The sequence below is a fragment of the Thamnophis sirtalis genome, unplaced genomic scaffold, assembly GCF_051295495.1.
Source record: "Thamnophis sirtalis isolate CommonGarterSnake01/CBP01778 unplaced genomic scaffold, rThaSir2_p1.2 scaffold_4, whole genome shotgun sequence".
Lineage (NCBI taxonomy): Eukaryota > Metazoa > Chordata > Lepidosauria > Squamata > Natricidae > Thamnophis > Thamnophis sirtalis.
In genome coordinates, this window is record NW_028261384.1 from 53,723,034 (window position 1) to 53,746,778 (window position 23,745).

General features: G+C 36.6%; 2 protein-coding genes across 3 annotated transcripts in view; one reads left to right on the forward strand and one right to left on the reverse strand.

The window, feature by feature from the left end:
* Window positions 1-3,960, forward strand: part of LOC106546748 (collagen alpha-6(VI) chain) — a 104,203-nt gene extending 100,243 nt beyond the window's left edge. Inside the window, exons 36-38 of the mRNA XM_087714385.1 lie at window positions 1,132-1,201; window positions 1,502-1,622; window positions 3,290-3,960. Of these exons, the coding sequence (XP_087570511.1) occupies window positions 1,132-1,201; window positions 1,502-1,622; window positions 3,290-3,304 (206 nt within the window). The 3' untranslated portion in view covers window positions 3,305-3,960. The remainder of the gene's footprint in view (window positions 1-1,131; window positions 1,202-1,501; window positions 1,623-3,289) is intronic.
* Window positions 3,961-9,664: 5,704 nt separating this feature from the next.
* Window positions 9,665-23,745, reverse strand: part of PIK3R4 (phosphoinositide-3-kinase regulatory subunit 4) — a 57,016-nt gene continuing 42,935 nt past the window's right edge. For both annotated transcript variants that reach the window (XM_087712934.1, XM_087712935.1), the window contains exons 15-21: window positions 18,945-19,109; window positions 18,037-18,248; window positions 14,211-14,342; window positions 13,700-13,800; window positions 13,200-13,288; window positions 11,608-11,716; window positions 9,665-10,290 (exon numbers count right to left, since the gene is read on the reverse strand). In XM_087712934.1, coding sequence (XP_087569060.1) covers window positions 10,120-10,290; window positions 11,608-11,716; window positions 13,200-13,288; window positions 13,700-13,800; window positions 14,211-14,342; window positions 18,037-18,248; window positions 18,945-19,109 — 979 coding nt within the window. In that variant the 3' untranslated portion in view covers window positions 9,665-10,119. The remainder of the gene's footprint in view (window positions 10,291-11,607; window positions 11,717-13,199; window positions 13,289-13,699; window positions 13,801-14,210; window positions 14,343-18,036; window positions 18,249-18,944; window positions 19,110-23,745) is intronic.

The window sequence follows — 23,745 nt, forward strand, 5'->3', positions numbered from 1 at the left end:
TTGTATCAAGCCCTTTGAAAATATTTTAGCCAAATCAACTAAAATCATTGGGTGAGGTCCAGATTCATAACTAGAAAGACTGAAAGAATCATGAAAAAAAGATTGATACAAAGGTTAATGCAAATTAAAAGACACAAAACATGGGTTGGATTCTTTGGACTGAGTTGCAAGGTTAGCTGAGATGCTAAACCAGTAACTTAGTGTTCAGATCAACTGCCGTGAGAAGAACCAGGTTATTACTACCTCCTTGGAGATACAGTGTCTCATACTTAGCCCAAGTTTTCTGCAGGTAGGTAAATATCTGCAGGAAGACAAAAAGAAGAAAAAAGTTGGCTATATATTTTAAACAAACAGTAAAATACATTAATCTATAATTATTAATAAATTAATAAATAAATCTTTTCCACGTTAATTTTTCCAACCTGCAACATTTATTAACTTTAGAAAAGTTAATTGTTATCTTCCTAGTAATATTTTCTGAGTTAATGTAATTAAGAAAAAGTTATCACAGTAATTTAGAATAGGAAAGTGGAGATGATAAATCAGAACTAGATAGGAAAGAAATCCTGCCCCATGACCTTTGCATCCCAAAATATGTTGAAACTTTGACAACTGGTTCTGGTCTGGTTGTAAATAGTAGCCTTGATTTGAAGGCAAATTATGAATTTATTATGACATTCAGTGTTCCCACATTTTACACTGTGTTTTGCACAGTGCCATCACAAGGTTCTGGAGAAGCAAACTGGGGACTCTATGCACACCTAAAAACAATATGGAATATTGTCCATGTGCATATATTCCATCCCAGGGAAACAATCCTTTTCTGCTTTGAAATTCTGAGTTCAGTCAGAAATATTTATAATAAACAAATACTTCATACTTTGAAAAAAAAAGTGTTTAAAATCCAAACAATGTTAGAGAACAAAGATTAAAGATTGAGTTAGAGATTTTGAAGAACCACTGTGGTTTGAAAGTACGTGACAGTGGGATAAATAAACCACTAGGTTAAATTTTATATGAAGATAGGAACTGAAAACAGTAAAACCTTATTTTGGCACAGAGTTGAAGATTGCAATTTTCTCAATTTTCTCAATCACTCACTTGCCATAATGCTACAATTTGTCTTAATAGGTGGAATGCACAGCTATCCACATCCAGAGCTCAAGAGAATATGTGCAAAAATCACTCATCAAAAACCAAGGTATGTTTCATGGCACCATGAATCCAAGTGAGTTTCTTGCCTCAGTGATCTATTCAGAGGCATTGTGGATTCCTGCTTCAAACCCTCGTAAGAAATCTTCTTCAGTTTAGTTGCCTCAATAATCTTGTTAGAATTCAATTACTCCTAAGGCAAAAACCTTGCACTCAGTTCCTTTGGAGTCTTGCTGGTCTGAGCAAGAGTTAGTCTCTCATTCTTCCAAGCTGTAGCATTTTTATGTATTGCATTAAAGCCTTTGCCAATATATTGACTCCAGTTTATATTACATTATTTTATTCACAGCACTCCATTTGACAAAACTCCACCAAATAACATGGATGAGAATGGCTCTGCTTTTCCAGAAAACCTGCAAAGTGATTCTTTATTCCCTGAAAAGATAATCAGCAATGCTCATCCATCTATTGTAAGTAGTTTTTCATTTTTTTAAAAGCACCTTTTTAAGATGCTTTTTTGCCAAGTTACATTATTTGAATTAGCCAACTATGTAATACTGTAAATTAATATAAACATTGCAAATATTGCTCCTTTTGTTAAGTGTGGGTCAAGTGAAGAGGCAGACCGCTTCGCTAAACAACAGCTCTTTATTTGGAAGATCGGTACAAAGAAGTGCGGGTGCTGTCCTACAGCTCCCTCTTTTAAAGGAAGCTGTCCGACAGCTCAACCACTGAGATCTCTTGAATTCCCCACCTGTAGTGTAAACCAATCAATTTGAACCACCAGTCTTTTCTGCCTGACCTTGCCCAAGGTTTCCCTCCCTATTATCACATTCAACACCTTTCCTTGCAGTTGCATAGATAATGCCCCTTGTTTTGATTTCTTCCACTATCCACCATTACACATCTATGTATAAAGAACATCTGATGCTAAACATTACTTGGATCAGGCCATGTAGCTGTATAATAAATAACATATAAAGATATTGGACAGTTAATATTCAAAATATAGTGAAACGGGTAAACTTTCAACCTCAGAGTACCTTACCATACTTCTGCTGGGCCAAATGCAGAAGGTATAAACTACAAGTTACAATTTGACCACTATGTGGAGTTCAGAGCAGATATAAAAACTTAACACTCATTTCCAGATTTCCAATTTTGGTTGTGGTAGGATGAGTTTGGCATTGACTTCTCTTTCTTTCCTCCCAATTTGTTCATTTCTGCAAAGTGCATAAGCTTGTGAGTAGTGTAGTTATTCATGCCTTGATGACCACCATGCAGAGGTAAGCTGACTGTCTGAACAATCCCAGACAAACTTGCAGTTAATTTGATACCAGTAACCTGGTACCAGACATCTTCTGGATGTTTAAGATTCCAGCTTCTGTTTTACCAGCCAGCATGGCCAGGATAGTGACTGTAGCAGTGGTGGGCTCCTACTGGTTCATACCGGTTTGGCCGAACCAGTAGTGATTTGGTGGCCTGGATCACTGGAACTGGCAACGACCCAGGCCTGCCACCCCCACCCCCAAACCAGTTCTCTGGGCGGCACTCTAAGTGCTGACATCTTGTTTTTTGCTTCTGCGCATGCGCAGAACAATTTATATTGCACTGCGCATGTGCACAAAGTTTGTATCAAGTGCATGTGCAGCACCCATGAGCAAACCAGCAGTAGAGATTACTGGAAGCTACCCCTGGACTGTAGATCAAGAAATGTGATTAGCATCAAGTTGCTTGTTATTGAATTAGATGGGTCACTATTCATAGACCTGTGAGTGACTTAAATGCAAATGTAGCATTAAGTATCAATGTATGCTCAACTGTAATGAAAAGTATATAATCCATTCAATTTTAATCTTCCTGAGATTAAACATTATATTTTGGTAACAATTTATGGACAATACTCAAGAATGGATCTACAATTTGGGGTGAGGAACATGTGTATCTCTGCAGTTTTGAGTTTTATATCTTTTCTTAATCCAGCGGCCTGTAGCCAGTTAATAGGATTGCATTGATCAAGGATTTATGGGAAAATCATATTTTAAGGATGTCTTGTGGGAAAAGGTTATTATTCTTTTACGTATAATAATATAAGAAATTACATTTTCATCAGTAACTTTTTTCCTTTCATTTTCAGATGTTTGGAAATTAATGAAGTGTTCAAATCTACAATTAGACTAATGAAATAACCTTTGTTGAATGTTGCCAAATATTGTATGGTAATTTTATTAAACTTCTACATTATTTCTTTGGAAAAAGCAAGCCAATTGATGTCCGAACAGCAGGAAAAAATTCTAAATGAATTGAAGAAAAATTGAGAAAGAATAAGATGATCGTACTAGCAAGACAAACTAAAGGCTATTAAGGACAAAAGATTTTCATTTATGAATCTATAACCTCAATTTTAGTTTTTTGTTCAAATGGGAAGGTCGTGAAATTTAAATAGCTTGAGGAATTTTGGACAGAAAAGGTTTTAAACACAATAATTGCATATTGCCAGTATAATATTTTTAAGTGGGAACTTGGTTTATATTCAATGCTATAATATTGGTATGCAGAATCTGTTCCAGTTCATATAAGTCATTTGAGTATAAGGTCATTAAGTAATAAAAACTTGAAATCTCAATCTTGGATGGATTATTATTATTTTTTTACAAAATGCTTAATGTCCCAGTTTATAATTTTCTAATGCCCTTGACAATAGTGCTGAAGCAATAGAAGACTGTTGCTATATGAAATGTAGTCCTTAATTAGAACAATGCATAGGATAAAATTATGAAATATTTTAAGCAACAATTGCTGTGTTTTCTTAATTTGTGATGCATTAATTCTTAAATGTGAATGTAAATTTGCAGGGGATCAGGAAATACAAACAAATTATGTATACCTGAAAAAACAGATATGCTGAATTATATAATGCTTAAACTGCATTTTTGAAGCTCTCTTCCATCCTATATCCAGATGTTAATATATATAAACTAAAATGAGCCGCAAATACATGGATATGAGAAGTTTTTGAAACTGAACATATATAAAAACATATGAAACTTGAACTATTTTGATCACTTCAATAATCTTTCAATAATAAAATACAGATGACAATAGCTATTAGGTGAATCACCATAACTTTCTGTCTAACAGATATCTATTACTAGTTATTGAGTTTCAGTTTTTCTGCATAATTGCCCAAAGTACTTTTGCCACTTCTTGCTATTTTAAGTCACGTGGTGTCAACACAAGCATTTTTTTTTCCAAAATTAAACCTTGTATACTATTCTTTTTTTTAATTTTTTTTATTTAAACACATAAACACATCAACAAAAACAAACACATAACATTAAAAACAACATAGGAACAATAAGTTCCATCGCATATCATACAGCCATTCCGAATCGGTTTCTTTGCAGTTAGTGTTTTCCCTACTATACATTTCTATCTTTCATTCATAATCTCCTTATTCGTTATCCATTTGTATACTATTCTTATTGGGACTTCCAGGTCATTAACATCAGACTGCATTATTATAGCACAATCAAGTATAAAAGAAATTTGTTCTGGGTCCTTGGTTTTCCATCTGTTGGATTTCAAACAGACTTAACCAGCAAGTTTAATGGCCATAGATTGTGTGTTATTCAATAGCTTACCTACTGCTGCTGTAAACTTCACACAAAAGTAATTTCCTTGGACATATATTTCATTCCATGAATCATTCTTGATTTATGATACTTATATAGATTCACTGACCATGATAGGTACTAGTTATGGTTTTTTTGTCTTGCATGCATTTGCCAAATCTCTTTTTCATTACTCAGATTTGGTATCTGTTATTAACTATCTCCATAGTATGCTATTAAAATATCAGCAAATCAAATGTTATGGGGAAGGGATTTTGTTTTCTTATGCATGTTTTCAAACAGGAATAAAAACACAACCAGAAAGTCAAGATAATTCTTTTGTCTCATATTCATCACAGAAAAGCCATATGTGAATAAAGGTTATATTCCCACTCATCCCTCATTCCTATCACATTGAGAGTCTCCATAATCTACAGATGAAACTCAAAAAATTAGAATATCGTGCAAAAGTTCATTTATTTCAGTAATGCAACTTAAAAGGTGAAACTAATATATGAGATAAGACTCATTACATGCAAAGCAAGATAGTTCAAGCCGTGATTTGTCATAATTGTGATGATTATGGGGAACAGCTCATGAAAACCCCAAATCCACCATCTCAGAAAATTAGAATATTACATGCAATAAATAAAACAGGGATTGTACATAGAACAATATCGGACCTCTGAAAAGTATAAGCATGCATATGTACTCAGTACTTGGTTTGAGCCCCTTTTGCAGCAATTACTGCCTCAGTGTGGCTTGGCATGGAAGCTGTGGCACTGCTGAGATGTTATGAAAGACCAGGATGCTTCAATAGCGGCTTCAGCTCTTCTGCATTGTTCGGTCTCATGTCTCTCATCTTTCTCTTGTCAATGTCCCATAGATTCTCTATGGGGTTCAGGTCAGGCGAGTTTGCTGGCCAATCAAGCACAGTAATCCCATGGTTATTGAACCAGGTTTTGGTGCTTTTGGCAGTGTGGGCAGCTGGAAAATGAAGTCAACATCCCTATAAAGCTCGTCTGTGGAAAGAAGCATGAAGTGCTTCTTCAAAATCTCCTGGTAGACGGCTGCGTTGACTCTGGTCTTAATGAAGCACAGTGGTCCAAAGTCCTCTTTTCTGATGGGAGCAATTTTTGCATTTCATTTGGAAACCAAGGACCCAGAGTATGGAGGAAGAATGGAGAGGCCAATCAAGTACAGTAATCCCATGGTCATTGAACCAGGTTTTAGTGCTTTTGGCAAAAGTTGCTCTCATCAGAAAAGAGGACTTTTGACCACTGAGCAACAGGACTTTGGACCACTGACTCGAACCATGGGGTGTTAAGTGCATGAACTGGGGGTCTCAGAGTTTACAATTCCAGCTCATGAAACAGGTGGCAGTCATGACTAGAAAGGCATTCATGCAAATATGGATTGTGTACCAGTTATGCCCTTTCCTGGTCCAACAATCTCTGCTCACAGTCACTCATACTCTAGTCACCTTCTGTCTTGACTATTGCAATGCACTCTACATGGGGCTATTCTGGAAAATTATTTGGAAGCTTCAAATGGTTCAAAATGCAATGACCCGAATGTTGTTATGCTAGTCTAGATGTACATGTGTCATTTATCTTGTGGCAGCTGCACTGGCTGGTTCCAGCTCCAATTCAAGATGTTGGTTGCTATCTTTAAAGCCCTACATGGCATGGGACCAGTGTCAGGGTTCCAAAAAACATTCCAAAATATTGTCTTTTCCTGGTCATATCTATCCAATCCACCAGAATGGGGAGGTGGGGAACATTACATATCCCATCTCCTAAAAAGTACATCTAGTGGGATCAAGGAGGAGGGCCTTCTCCATGGTTGCTCCCTCCCTATGAAATATGACCCATGCAGAAATAATATTTGCTCCCAATTTGAGACTCTTTCACAAGGCCCTGAATACCTGCTTTTGCAATGGGCCTCAGGAACACAGAATGAGATGGTAAACCCATTAAATAGATTATTTGATTATTGCAGGGGGGGGGGGAGTTTATTGCTTTTTTGTTTTTTATATTATGTTTTATCTGTAAGATGCCCAGTAATTGAGAGTAAGCTGACAGGCCATATAAATTTTATTAAAAAATAAATTTCTAGTGACATAATATAAAAATTAATGCCTAAGGAACCAAATGGAATATTTAGGTATCCAATTAAATATCCTACATGAAATAATGAATAAGAAACTAGTCGCTCAAGTTTTAATGTATTATGAAAACAAGTGTAAATCATGGGCTATAATACCAGGTATAAGTACAGGTTATGCATCTTGGGATAGCAGCAACATTACATTTTAGGCCTTTTCCCCCTTAAAACTGAGAAATTGTAAAACTATTCTACTGTTCTAGTTCTATATGTGGAGAATACCATGAGTGATATTATTGGAAGTTCTTCAAAAACTGAAAATTAACAAGGCTCCTTTCTTTCTCTCATTCCTCCCTTTCAAATACATACATTCAATATTTAGCAGTGAAAGGTATCCAAAGTAAATTTCCCTTCTCAAATAATGTAGAAACCTGACTGAAATAGGTCTAAATAAAGGCCTATTTCTTAAGGAATTAATTTTCTTTATTTCATTTTCATGTATTTGGAAATCAGAAGATATCCAGCTTGACCACAATACTGAAGAAATAGAGAGATAGGAAGTACCTCAGTGAGACAGACAGAAAACCTGTGGGCTCTGACGAACCTCACGTAAATTCTGGCTGACAAACTGATGCCAGGGATCTTCGGATCAGAACTTTCCTGTAGGGAAAGTGAAGAAGAAGCTGCATCTCATTAGATCTAGAGGAACGCAACTGATTCCTTGTAGGTAAGAGATTAGCTCTCTGAATTGCCATCGGGGGAGGCGGCATTGTAAAATGGCCACTACAAAACTGAAACTTCTGGACTAAGCACTGAGCAGGACCGGTGTTTGGAAGGAGTGTTGAGACCTGGTGAGAAGATTTAAACAACCAACAAACACAAATCAGAATTTGGAAAGGTAAAGAAACTTGTGAGTAGAAAATAATATTAATGGACAGATTGGGATTTTGATGGAAAATTGAAAGAATAGGGAAACAGAGCTATTTGCCAGAGGGAAGAAGAAAGTGAAGCATTTAAGGAGGTTTTGAATTTGCACACATTGTTTGATTTTGCAGCTGTGGAAGAAAAGAAGAATGTCTCCCCCACCCTTTTTCTTCTTCTTCTTCTTCTTCATTTTAGCTGAACTGGAATATTGGAGCTGGATCAGAATTGGAAAATAAGAAGAAACTGTTGAACTTAAAAATTATAATTAACTGTAACTTTTGAACTGGACACTATAGAAAGTTGGGGATTTGAAGAAATACACGCGATTATAAAAATATGCATGTCATTAAAATTAAATAGAATTTTAAAGTTAGAAATTAAGGAGAAACAAGAAGCAATGGAAGAAGAAGGGAAAGGTTGTGGAACTACAGAAAAAGCAATAGAAAATAAAAAACACAAAAGATTTCACTGGGTTTCACAGTGGCACAGGGAAAATTGAAAAGGGGGGATATGTCCAACAAAGAAACAGAAAGGGATTATAGAAAAAAGGAAAGGAAATGGCACGGCCAGACAGGCATAGAGAAGAAAAAAAGGAATGATAAAAGAGGAAGAGAAGACAGGGAGACAGAGGATATTTCGAATGACACAGCGGAGGGAAATGGAAAAGTCAGAGAAGGAAGAATATATACCCAATAGAAAGAAAAAGCAGGAGCTCAGAGTTTGGGATAAAAGGCTCACTAGGAAGAAATGGAAAGGATAAGGTGGGAAAAAAGTGAAGATTGATAGGAGAGAGGAAGAAGGGAAGCATACACATAGATATACAGAAGTACATATATTAATATGAATGACTAGCTAATAGGATATTTAGAAATTATGGAGAATATAAATGAGAGGTATGTGCTTTGTTCTTTTACGTGATAGTTAAACTGAGTTGCTAATTGATTGAATATGATAATGAAAAGATAATTAAATGTTAAAATATTTGGAATATGGATACATATAGAACTTTTAAGAATATGAATATGTGAGGTGCATATTGCTTGTTATGTTATATAGTAGATTAATGGAATACTGTTGGTTATGTAATGGTATACATGTGGTTATTTGTATGAAAATAAAAAAATAAAAACTTTAAAAAACAACACTGAAGAAATAAATTTCTGCTCTATTCTTCATTCATACTCACAATGTCTCTGAAGAGTTCATTTATTTGTTTAGAAAACTAAAATTAAAATCTTAAAGCTATTTTTCAGAAATGAATACACTGACAATTGTTTATAGAAGATGTAACCTAAAAGTTCTGCTCCAAAAATTAAAATATTTCTTGATGCAAGAGAGCTGTCTTTGAAAAAGTTACACTTATGATTGCAACTCATAAACTGGTTGAATTAAATGCCAGGAAGCTGGAAAGCACTTCCTCATGGGTTCATCACTATATCTGAATAATGTTTAAACATAGCTTTGTGTAATTCTTTTTAATAGATTCACATGGTTAAAATTACTTAAATATAAGCCTTTAGTGTAACTCCACAGCCAAGGACTGAACCCAGATAAATAGCTTCCAGATCCTTGAAATATTAAGAATGCTATAGAGAACATGAGAGAGAATGTAAGTGCATATAGCAGATTACAACAGTCTGTTCCAAGAGGTCTTTTCATGCAGTCTGCTGTTTTTGTACACAGAGCTTTGGGATGAGGTAGCAAATGTTCTATGTCATGTAATATTTATATAAAAGAAATAAAGTACAATGTGCAAAAACAACAACAACCCTGAATAGAGTCTAGAACTGAGATTTTCATTCAGATTCTAATAGTTGGCTATGGAACGATATTCATATTAAACTTTATTTTAACTCTGACACAAAACAGTGATCCGAAGTCTTTATTTTCAACATTACGCATACAGAGTTTGAATATACAGAAACAAAAGTGCAATTATTTTGTGTTATCACTCTCTCACCTGGCCTGTAAAAAAGTCAGCTTACATAAATATTGTTGATGCAGCTTAATGCATTTTTTCATGTTTATAAACAATTTCTAAAGTCTTTCAAAGAATAGCATGGTTAGAAATTAAATACAATTTCTTCACTTCAATTTCTTTTGCTTGGCAGTTTGAGAAAATGCTACATACATTGTTTTATGTAAATATAATGGCAGGTTCCAAAAGGGCCACTAGTATTAGTGATCACTGTTGACAAGAGAGCCACTAGTTACTTTCATGAGCACCATTGTCCCCTGTGCTATAGAAACAATTATTCAAGGAAAACTAATCCTATGCTAATTCTTTATTATAATTATTTACATACATAAATCAGCATAAAATTTACTTCCACACTTTGACAATACCATCTCGCGATGCAGTAACTATAAATCCTTGTGTTGTCTGGAAAGTGGCAACGTCTGTGATGATGTCATGGTGCCCAACTGGTAAAGATTCAGGACCTCTTCTAGGAGTTTCGTCCGTAGGTCCCATCCTATGCTTGTTTTGAATTTCCTGATGAAGAGAAAACCATGAAATAGACATTATGTTTTAGCATAAGATTTCTCATATTAAATCAGTTTGTTAATTCTATTTTAAAACTAGGAAATTTGTTTCATATCCTGTACCACTAAATGTGTTTATTTGTTATAGATTTGGTGAAACCCTCAGTGCTCTCTGATCTTAGCTTGCTGACAAAAGCAGCCAAGGTTTGTAATGAAATGTCTGTAAGAAGACAAACAAGTCTGAGAGAGCACCAAGGGCTGCACAGTTGACCCTGATTTACAAATATTATCTTCCATTATTACAGGTAATTAATCATCTTTATTGCCTTTTTTAAAAAAAGTACATATGCTAATGCTTTAATGAGATGCTCTATCAAAACATTACAATATTACTATCATAACATTTACAATTATTAAATTATTTTTAATTTAATTCAAGGTATTGGTTGTCATCTTTAAATCCCTTCATGGCCTGGGATTAGATTATTTGAATGACCATCTTTTTCCAATTATATTTCTTTGAAGTAACTGAATGGGGAGGCAGGAAATACTGCAGGTGGGACCAAAAGAAGGGCCTTCCCCATAGTAGCCCCTTCCCTGTGGAATATCATCTTTGCAAAGATTGTCCCCCACTTTGACACTCTTTTGCAAGGCCCTAAAAATGTGGTTCTGCAAATCAGCCTTGGGGATCCCAGAATGATATGGAGCCATCAAGTGACTTATTTAATTATTGGTGCTAGGGGCATGGTGGATTATTGATTTTTTATTTATTTTTATTAGGATTTTATGCTTGAAAGCCACTCAGAGTCACTTTTCTTATATAAATTACCTTTATAGCATTTTATAGCCAGCTTTTTCACCATCAATCTGGGATAATATCAATACCTCACCCATCCCTCATTTTTTTAATCACAGTAGCCTTACTAAGTAGTTATTCAAGGAAAGTGACTCATGCAAAAACACTGACTTTCATGAGAAGAGAGATTTAATGTACAGCTGACAATGTAATATAGGACTTTCTTTGGCCTGCTGAAGTGGCAGTTATTTAATCCAAAATCATATTCATATCATGTCATGATATGATATGAATATGATAAATGGATATGATTTCTGTTCAAGGTACTTTCTGACTACAAAACATGTTTAAATTAAAGACTTTAAAGGCTGAATAAAGCATGCAGTGGTTAATGTGAGAATTGGGGATAGTGAGTACTCCATCTGGAAGCACCTTTTAAGTTCTATGCTAGAGAAATTAAATGGATCTTACAAATAAATATAGCAATGTGTAGAAATTGGATGAGTTGGATAAAAACCATAGCTAATGTACCTGAACAACTTCTGTGCCTTCAATTATCTTTCTATAATAGGATACTGATGGAGAGCTAGAACTTCCAGCAACAATGTATGATCTCTCAGGGTAAGCTAAGTCCCAGAATCTGCAATAAACAATCAAACAAACAAATAAAACAAAAACAAAAAACCACCTCAAAAGCAGAAATTTGAATAAGCTGTTAAATTCTGCATCTAATGTCTACTTATTACCTCATGTTTAAATGTTACTAGTAATCAAATTCCATTATTTAAAAGAATGTAAATCATGAATGATATTTAATCATGCATATATTTCTAAGACCAGCAGTTTGATTCTGTTTACTCAAAAGCAAAACATATGTAGAAAAAACAAAACAAAAGCAAAATACATGTTCAAAAACCAAATAACCAAATAAGGTGCATCATGCTCAATAATTGCATCATGCTCAATAATTATTTCTATCCCTTTCTGAGTCTCTTATTATTACTCAATTTCACACTTTAATTACCAAAATTTTGTAAATTTATGCTTCAAAACACATATATTGTTTTCTGTTTATTTTCCAAATAGCTTTTAAAAAACTAAACTGATTTTTAAAAATACTGCAAGAACTAGAGCTATCACTAGCTAAAAACTGGTTAATTACTGAAGGTAGAATCAACTAATAAAAAATCTGATTTCTCATGAAAATATTTTTAAGCCAATAAATACTGCATCCATATATGCCATATGACTAATGTTTCCAAGAATAATGATGAAAATTGCCACCATTTTTATCTTTTCATTCCACAATAATCAATGCTCATATATATATATACTGTGCTGCAATATTTTCAGGAAAGACTCATTTTCAGAGGAGTGCATATTTTAGTTCATGTGCTCAAAATCCCATTGGGATTATCCAGGGAGGTCTTATTTTCAGGAAAATAAGGTAACATGACATAATTTGAAAAAAAAAAAAAAAGGAAAAGAAAGCTGGAATTGCTCCTAGCCTGGTTCCAGAACAGCAATTTAAAGAAGAGTAAAACACAGACAATCAATCTCAGTTGCTGTATAAAATGCACTTGTGTATCCTACAAACACATATGGTAACAAAAAACTACCAGAGAACTTGGAAAACGTAGAAACAATATTTTCACTAGAAAGTAGTTACAAATTAATAGTATGTCAGTGCCTTTGAGAAACACACAATCCATGAAGATTGATAGGATTGTTCATTTAATTCAAATTTTAATCTATGCTTGCACCACTTTTCAGCAATGCCAGACTAAGCAAGATTTAATTTGCCAGGCTACCATAATTGTCAATAGATAGTCCATGGAATCTCTCTTTAATCTAGAATTCCCAAAAATAGTTATACTGCATCCATTTAATGTTAAAAAACAACTGCTAAATGCTTCTTATCAGGTATTGTGTTATTACTACCTTACATAAAAAATTTCAAAATACTTGTGACAAAGAGTCAGAGACATAGAATGGCTTAAAATGTTGCATCATATTGGATGAAATTTCTCTGTACTTTGTAAGATAGTAAGTAAAATCTGTGTAAGATTTTTAAGTTTCCTCTGCAATTTATGCATTTATCTTATCTTTAATTAATAATTTACCTTATCTTCATATCTGAACCAGCAGTCAATAATATAGGATTTCCATCTGCTGGACTACAGTATATTCCATGAACACTATGAGATGAAGGCTAATGGACAGAAACATATATATTAAAACATATAGACTTGGGGTTAAAATATTTAAAGAAAGGTTTTCAAACTAGTTTAAATAGCATTGCATGATTAACTCATTACACTTGAAAACACCCATTTGCAGCAGCATCTAATGAAATGTGTTAATTAAAAATCATATTTTAGATTTAATTATTTAACATTTTTAAAAATGCATTACTAGCATTGAAAAACAGTTTCTCCAAATGATTTCAAATCATCTTGTGTAAAAGAGAGGCACCTTAGGTTAATGTATAGGAACTCAATGAAAGAAATGGTGTATGTATTTTGTATGCTTCTCCATTGTTAAAAGCATTAGTATTGATTTAGCTCTTTTAAAACCAGGAATATACATTATGAAATGTTTTACCCCAAATTCAAAAGCAAACCTGTAATTCTGAAAGAGGAGGAGCACTGCTAGCCCACAATGTGAAGCGTCGATCACCTGTTTCCATATCCCACATGGAGACTTCATTATTGCCTTGAACAGCTATATTAACAATAACAAATAGCAGTTATAACATGACAGCATGGCCTGATTGCAAACTGACATTTTTGGTTTCTTCCTACATTCTACTATTGCCACTTATAGACCTTTAGTGAGCCACTATGTCTCCTATTAATCCTCTTTTCTTATTATTATCCCAGATTCAAGGATAATTTTTGCCATTTACTTGAATTCCAGCCAGTCTCATCTCAAACAAATGCTCTCCGTATAAACCCATGACCTATCATCCTCAGCAATTTGTCTATGTTGTTACATTGCAATGTAATGTAATGTAGTGTAGTGTAGTGTTGTTATGTTATGTTATTATGCTATGCTATGCTGTGCTAGTCCAGTTACTTAAAATAATTATAAAATTTGAAAGCATTTGGATGTTTAAAGAAGATTAACTATACCTGCAATCACCCATGACTGGGAAAGGGGATGCATAAGTAGCCGTCTGATCCGGGCTCTAGAAGGATGGGAATGGCTGGAAATTGGTAACTGGAATCTCATATCCCAACATGCCATGGTTCCATTGCTTGTACCTTGAAAAGAAAAATGTATACAGGTCAATAACATAATGCATTTTAAGCAATGTCTTCCAAGCTCTAGTAGTGGTGTCGATATGATGTTTAAAGACACACTTTCTTTTTATTATTTATTTATAGCTGTTTATGTCATTTGCAAAGAAAATTAAACTACAAGTAATCTTCAACTTACAATCACAATATGGATAGAAATTTCAGCCATTAATCATGGTGGTTGTGGAAGGAAAATGTTCCATGTTCCTGGAAGCAATCCTTGATAATACTGATAGCAAAATCAGGTAAAGATCATACAAACCCAGGAATATATAGACCAATATCACATTAATCGGGACACTAAGATTTTTACAGCAATATTGGCAAATAGACTGAATATATTTATAGAGAATTATATTAAATATAATTATATTTATAACAAATATAAATATATTTATTGAGAATTATATTAAAAATGACCAGTATTGATTTATAAGAGACCGACAATGTCAGATATAGTAATAAACATAGGTTATTAGATAAAGAATCAAAAATTAAAGGCAGGTGTATTAGAATTAGATGTACTTAAGGCCTTTGATTGTGTGGAATGACCTACATTAAAGATATTAATAGAGAAATTAGGTTTTGGTAAAAAAAATAAAAATGTGATGAACCAACTATATTCAGAAAATAAAGTGAGTATAGCCATCAGTGATGGTGTTACAGAGACAGTAACCTTAAGCCAGGAAACGAAATAGGGTTGCCCTTTATCCCCAGTTCTATTTGCATTATTGATGGAGGTTTTAGCAAATGCAATTAGGGGAGATTCATTGATTGAAGGGATTGGAGTACATAAGAAACCTAAATTAAATTTATTTGCAGATGATACATTATTAACATTTCAAAATCCCGTAATTACTATAGAGAGGATATATTTACATCTGAATGAATTTTGGAAATACAGTGGATTACAAATAAACTGGGAAAAATCAGAAATGATGTTATATAACATAGTAAAGAAGAAACGGAGATATTGAAAGAGAAATATAAATTAAAAATAGTATGCAGTATTAAATATTTAGGTATTGACATCCCAAAAAATATTCAAGAGTTAAAGAAAATAAATTATGAAAAGTTAAAGAAAGATATAAAAGATAAAATAGATAAATGAGAAAGTAAAATTATCATGATTTGGAAGAATTGAAATGATAAAAATGAAAGTTTTACCCCAATTTTTTTTTATTTGGGATAATACTATTTAAATTATTGGAGGGTATATTGGCTGCTGGAGGTATATTGTAATGGAGGTAAGAGAGCAAGAATACCAAGCATTATGGTATGAACCATTAAAAAAAGGTGGGCTAGGTCTTCCAAATAATAGAAATTATTGGGTAACTAATCAATTAAATGTGGTCCCAGATATTATAGTAGTAACTAGAGATTTAATATGGAAGGATATAGAGTTGAAAGAGTAAGTGAAATAGGTGGTCCTATAGAAACATATTGGTTTAAAAAGAATTTTAAAAAATTGTTAGGATACAAAATCCCTTTTTAAAAAACTTGATGGAATTATGGAATAAATGGAGATATTGGCTAATGCCAGGAATCTCTCCTTTAACATTGGTGTTGGAAATGGAGAAATTCCCTAAGATTGAATTGAAATAATGGATTAGTAAACTAAAAGAAAATCGTATATATAAATGGGAAGACTGGAAGAACAAGATGAAGAATATAACACAACTAAAAATGTGTTAGCAGATATTAAATTAAATTGGTTGAATTTAATACAATTAGAGAAATGAATAAAAACGGTAGAAAAATTCAAGGAGAAAGACAGTTAACAAAATTTGAAATGATTATAAAAGAATGTGAGATGAACAAAAAATATATAGAGAAAGAAAGAATATGGAAAGTATATAGAATATTAACTGGATTAGAAGAGCAGGCAAAAGGTTTAAAATTAACTTGGGAATCAGATTTGAGAGAAATAAATGATAATGATTGGAAAAATATTTGGAATAGAAGAGTATATACGAATGTCAGTTAAAATTAAGGATAACGGATATAAAGTGATATGAAGGTGGTACCTAACACCACGTATATTAAATCGAATAAATGGTAAATATACAAATATTTGTTGTAGGTGCAAGAGGTTGGACATATAAACATATGTAGTGGGCAGTGGTGGGTTTCAAAAAGTTTCACCATTGGTTCATGGGCGTAGCTAGGTGGGGGGCGTGTGACTGAGTGGGCGTGGCCAACTTGACATCACTCACACATATGCAGTCACATGAGCCATGCCCACCAAACCAAAAGCAAAATTTTGGGGATTTTTTGACACTTTTTTTGGGGGGGGGGAGAAGAGGGATGGGAAGCAGCTCGCCTGGACGACTTCTGTGACGACCATGGGAGGAGTGCGGCCAGTGGTTGGTTTGGAAGTGAGCAGCTCTCAAAGGGGTGGCTGGGAGGAATCTTTGCCAGCCAGCCAATTCCCAACGCCAAGCAAGTGGCGACCATGGGAACGGTTTGGGGTGTGGCCATCCTGCTGTCCCTACCAGTTTGGCAACCCAGCCCAATTACCAATACTAGTTTGTTCGAACCAGTGCGAATCGGTAGGAACCCACCTCAGGTAGTGGGATTGTGCACAAAGAACTGTTGAATGTAAAACTAGAGATGTCACCGAGGATTGCATTATTGTTGCTGGTGGAAAAACGGGATATAAAGGAAACAAAAAAGGAATTGATTGTAAATTTGATAATGGCAGCTAGATTAGTGATGGCTAAATATTGGGGACAAAATTGGGATATTCAAAGAAATGAGTGATATAATGACATTTGGAGTATGGCAACAAATGATAAATTAACAACAGAAATGAAAAAGGGATGATTAAAGTAAATAATTACAATGAAATATGGGGGGATTTTATAAAATCAGTGTTGGTGGAAGGCAAAGGGAATAAACCTATTCAAGAAAATATGTTGTTTTGGAGGGTATAAGGGCACAATTGGAATATATTGTACATCTAAGAAATATAAAGGGGGGGAAAGTCTCCAGGGGGTGGGGGTGCACTGTAATATTTGTTTTTTTTTTCCTTTTCCTTTTCTCTTTCTTTTTTGTATTCAGTTGTATATCTGCTGTTTGTATTATTTGTGTTTAAATAAATAAATATATCATGGTAGTTGTAAGCCAAGGCACCCATGTGACCAGATTTGATTTTATGCCCATTTTTATGGCAGTTATTAAACAAATTATGTGGTTTTAAGTCCAAATCAGTGTTTTTCTTTGTTGGAGAAAAGCAAAAAACACTGGAAAATGGCAAAAAAATGGCACAGTCAACAATTATAACAATTAAATGTAAGCTGGCTGCTAAATACCCAAAATGCAATCACATGATTGCATGGGGTGGTGGACATTTTATGATAACTGGAATAATTTACAGGCTGTAAATCACTTTTTCCAAGGCTGTCATTACTCTGGACAGTTTTTAAATGATCAGTTGTAAGGTGAGGACTGTATATTTAACTTGCCCTTGTTACATTATTTCTTGCACAAGAAATAATAGGAGTTGAACCCAGATCAATTCAATTAGCCAGGAACCAGTCTAAATTGGCCAATATGTAGGGATTATCATCTGCACTCAGCACATGTGGTAAAGGGCAATTTTATTTACACATTAATAAATAATAAAATGATTTCATTAAAAGGAAACAGCACTTACCAATGCAGAGCCAGCACTGATGTATATCAACAGCAAATGAGGTTATAAGCCCCAAGCGTAAATCATGTTTTAATGTCCAAGCATTATTACAGGACCTCAGATCCCATCCTACTAAGGAACCATTCACAGTGGCATATGCCAGCACAGACTGGGATCCTGAATTGAAATGATGCATGTCTACCACACAGCCATCATCTTTTTGATCTAAAAACCTAGATAAAATAAAAAGAACTAGATATTATTCACTGAAATTTATCATGGCTTACACCCTTGAAAAATATTTCCTACAGCTTTTATTTATACAGATAGTCCTTGACCCATGATTATAATGAATCCTTTCCATTATAGTCACAAATGGACAATATTTCTTAATGACTTCCACATCCTATTTTCTCTAATGCAATTGTTAAATATATGTGTGCATCTTTAAGTGGAGCACAGGGTACATTGGGGATGAAGGAGGCCTAGCGCTGGGCCAAGCCTGCCTGCTTTGGGCTTCCCAAGGCCTCCTCGCATGTCTTGAGACACCCCATACTGCTTCCTGTTCTTTGAGGTCCCCATAGCCTTTGAATCTGCTTTGTATGCCCAACCAGGTCCCTGCATGCCTTTTCTCTTCCCACCAGGTCTCAGCAGGCCTTTCCCTCGAAAAATTCTATTATACTTAATCCTATATTCCCCAAAAATCCTATTGTAGTTTTCCCCAATCTGGATATCCTCCTGAAAATGTTAGCTTCATAGCTCTTGTTGAAATATGCTGAGTAGTGAAATCCACAAATCTGTTCTACAACATCAGAGCGAAACATGATAGCCCATCTTGTGTCCTTACTACTAAGTTTACATTTGCAAGGAATAAGCATAGCAGATAATCAATAGGAAACAGATGAAAACTATATAAACACTACACATACCTGTTTTGTATTGGATGAATCTTAGGTGATTTGGGGAGTTTTGAAGCTTCAATCCCAAAAAGTTGGATGGACCCGTTATCTGAAGCTATAGCCAAATAGTGAGAACCCTGGCAAAAAGTAAGCGTTGTCACACGTCCCCCAATCCGAGAATATGTTAAAATTGATCTGTTATAAGTCATAGAAAAAAATCCAAAATTACAATGAAATTCTTCATAGTCCATGCTATATGCTACACAGATAAAGTAAGAACATGGTCAGCTACATACATTTATTATGATGTCTGGCATAAAATTCTGGGAATATGCCCTTCTGTGAGGATAATGAGGCTCTGTGTTAAGAGATTATTATTTCCCTCACAAAGCTGTTATTCCCAGAATTTCTAGGTTAAAAACCCCAACAAACTGGAATATGTGTCTAATTTGTGTATGCACAATAGTTCTTTGACAATGAAAAGGGCAATCTTGCCTGGAAAATAAGGATTGATGGGTTTTATTTTTTTATTGATTGAAGAGGCAGTAAAATAAAAAGAGAATTGCTTATATTAAATCAGAGCAATAGGTAACATCATTATTATCCACAATTGAATTCTACTTCCTGCTGTAATAGTTGATGCTGCTTTAAAATAAAAACTGACTTCAAAGGTTTGAAACTAAATTTACATACACCTGCTGGGCACCGCTCTGGAAAAAAAATAGCTTATTTTATATACATTTGCAGCACTTCTCACAAACATTGAGCTAGTTATGACAGTTTAGAAAAGAACATCCCCCCTCAGTAGGAAGAACCTTTTGGACAGGTTCTTTAATACTGAGCCTTTCAATTGTTTTCAATACTTTCTTAAACAAAACTGAATGATAATTGAAGTCAAATAGATTTCAAGGAATTTATATAATATGCATGACAATCATGAATTTTATCCTAGGTAATTAATAGTGATACCAAACAATCAAAGAAAATAACACTTGCTCTATTCAGGTATTACAAAACCTAAAATGCTCAATGTGCAAGCAATAGTAAGAAGTCCTGCTCCCTATAATATTGTGTATGTGTTGTTTAAAGATAGGTATCTATGCACAGCCTAGATCCGTGATGGCGAACCTAGGGCATGTGTGCCACAGGTGGCACGCAGAGCCGTCACTGCAGACTGTCTCCCCAGCCCAGCTCCACCATGCATGTGCAGATGCCTCCCGCTGCGCATGCGCAGGGAGTGGTGTGCATACGAGGGGGGGGGCGCTCGCATTGCATTTTGGGGATTCACATGCATGCTTGCACCTCACACCCCGTTTGGGCCTGGAAGGCCTCCTGCACCAACTTGGAAGCCAAAACGGGATGCGGGGATGCCACACGAGATCCAACCCCTCCCCTTGTGCCCAGTTTTGGGCCTGGAATGCATCCTGCACCAACCTGGAAGCCAATAATGGGTGAGGGTGAGGGGAACATCCGCAGGGGATGGGGCATGTGCATGGGAGGGATGCATGCACAGGGGGCATTCACATTGCATTTTGGGGTTGCGCGCATGCTTTGGGCACTCTGCACCAAAAAGGTTAGCCATCACTGCCCTATATGTTTGCACTGAGGTCTCTATGAAATCATTTGTGAATTAATTGCCCCATCAGTTTGAAATTTCATGAGAACCAATATATGTGAAACTGTAAGCATAAAGGTCTCCACAGTCCTTTATAGACATTCAAGATATAGAGAAAAAGCCATCATTACATGATATTCAAGTAGTTCGCGACATGACTGTAATTGAGTATGGAATTATGATCGTTAAGTTATGCTGGTTTTTAAGTGGGTCTTGGCAGTGGTGAGATTCAATTTTTTTTACTACCAGTTCTGTTGGCGTGGCTTGGTGGTCATGTGACTGGATGACCGTGGCCAATCTAACATCACTCATGTCAAGGGGCGCTTTGCCCAACCACTCTCCTCCCAGTCACTCCTTGTCAACCCTGTCCTCAACATATCTATAGTTCTGTAAAAATGTTATTCACCTCTTTTCAACTTTATTATATGCATCTACTCACATGCTTTGTCCAAGAGTGTGATATGTATGTCACAAAACAGGCTTTTGAGGGTTGCCATAAAGAAAGGGGAGGATATATTTTCCAAGAAGCAGAAGGCAAAACAAGAAGCAATAGATGGAAATTGAACAAAGAGAGAAGCAACCTAAAACTAAGGAGAAACTTCCTAATAGTGAGAACAATTAACCAGTGGAACTGCTTGTCTCCAGAAGTTCTTAGTGCTCAATCACTGGAAGTTTTAAAGAAAAGACTGGATAGCCATTTCTCTGAAATAGTATAGAGTCCCCCACAAAGTCCCTTCTAAGTGTTATTCTGTTATTCTGGCACCTTTTCCAGGTGGAGAGATTTTGGCATCCTCAGTTTTCCTGCCTGAGCAGGGGCTGGACTAGAAGACCTCCAAAGTCCCTTTCAACTCTGTTATTCCATTATTCCTAAACTAAATAGCTAACCCTCATTGGGGCACTATCTCTTTTGCTCCCTCTGGGTTAAAGCTTAAAGCTAAAGAGCTGCCTCTAGACATTCATTTTAATAAGATTTTTAAAAGCCTGCAGTTGAAAGTTCTTCATCTCTCCCTACCCTGAATACCCAATTTCATTTGGAATTTAATCCCAAAATGATTGCCCTTTTGGCATTTCTCTTGACACTTCTCCAAAATGCACCCCCAAGAAGTCACATCTCTCCCTCCTTCCTTCCTTTCCTCCCTCCCTCTCACACACTCTCTCACACATACACACAAACAGATTGGATTGCATATTTCTCTCACACCCTCCTTCCTTCCCTCCCACTCTGCTTTAGGCTCAGAAAGTCTGCCAGTGCTGCTCCTCATTTGGCAATGCTAAAGGAGAATTAGGGGCTCGAGTTAGTTGACATTCTCATCTCTGCTATAGGTAAGGCTGTCAGAAAGATTTTTTGGCAGGCATGCAATGCTTCTCCTCAGCCTCTCAGCACTAATGCTGCCAGGATAGGCAAAGCCAGAAGTGGATCCTACCAGTTCGGACTGGTTCGGTAGTGGTATGCTGGCCTGGGTCGCAGAACCAGCAACAACCCAGCCATACCCTTGTACCCGTTCCCCGGTCACCACCAACAACTTTTTTGGGAATTCTGTGCACGGGCAAAACAATTTCCACTGAACTGTACATGCACGCATCCAGAGAATGTGCAAAGCATGCACACGAGCAAACCAACAGTAATACTGGCTAGAACCCACCCCTGGCACAGCCTCTCATTTTATACAAACCATCTGCTGCCGGTGGAAATTGCACTTATGGGTTGCATGGGTGGGTCCATCCAGGACATGGAAGTTCTGTTGCTAGCCTGGCAGCCCGGCTCGAGCCATGTTTTTTTTTAAAAAAAATATTTTTCCCTATAGGAGGCTATCAAAATTGGAAGTGTGCCTCTGCCTGCATAACCAGGGGGAAACTCTCCACCCCACAATAACCAATGGCTTGAAAATGGCTTCTCTGCCACCACCGCCTATTCCTCTGCTGCCTTCCCCGTACACTTCCCCCTATTGTAAATGTGATGTGCGATTTGAGTGGGAAATGCCTGGAACACAATAAATCCACTCACCTCCTGCTGGCAGGCTGGTTAATGGGGTGAGAGGAGAGGCAGAGAAGCTGGAGGAGAGCCAATCACAGCCCTCTGAAAGAAGGGGGCTGAGGGAAAGTGCTTATGCTACAGCATGCCACAGATGCCCTCGCTTGTCCCTTTGCCTGTCTTCCATCCTCACACGGTCTCCTCAGTGCTTGCTCCTGCTCCCCCTCCCCAGTCTAGCATGATTGCAGGTGGAGCCACATTGTCTTTTGCAAGCCTGCTATCAGTGAAGTTGAGTGCCGGTGAGGACTGACTTTTTGCATAGCTTTCTCCAGCTGTAGGGGAGGGGAGAAATGGCTTCCTGCCCTGGCTTTTGTCTGTTCCCACCCTCCCGACTAATTTCTCCTGCACAAGCAAGCAGAGCCACTTCCTTCCAGCCTTTGCCAAAAGCCCCACGCCACACCTGGAGGCTGAAGTTTGAATTTCTTCCCCCCTCCGAACCACACGTACCTTGGCAACGGGACTGTTTCTCTCTGCCCCCTTTTCCAGCTGCTGGATCAGGGGGATGAACTTAGCTTTGCTGCCCATTGCAGCTAGGAATCTCAAAGCCGAGAATGAATATTTGTGCTATAACCAGCCTCTGTCATAGAGCAAATCTGAACACATCTCATGGCCGTCTCCTCGCAGAAGGTCTTGGTGCTGTGAGGTGCATGCGTGTTTGCTCTGTGTGAACGTTTGCGGCCAAGAAGGAGATGACAACTTGGCCAAACTTTTCCTGCCTCCCTTCTACTTAGAATACAGTTACGACAGCCTGTACCTTTATGATCCCTCCTCCCTCCTGCAACCTGGCTTCAGCTTACAGAGCGTCCGGAACCAGAGTCGAGCCCTATTCCTTTGGCAGAGGGGGCCTTGCTTGGCTGCCTTTGCACAAGGCCAGTCGGTGGGCAGAATCAAAGTACCTTAAAGGGATAGGCTGCCATAGCTGCCCTCCAAGCAGCTTCACTGCAAAGGGAGGCAGGAAAAGTTTGGCCAAGTTGTCTCCTTCTTCTCGGCCTTAAACTTACATACAGAGCAAACATGCACACACCTCATGACGCCTGGACCTTCTGTGAGAGTCCTGGGCAGTGCAGATTTAGTACCTTTCCTGGCGGCGGCGGCAACCTTGTTAAAAGCTACCAGAGGCAGGCAGGTGAGCAAGGGGCACAGGCTCCTCCTTCTGCCAGCCTCACATTCCAGCCAGTGTCTAG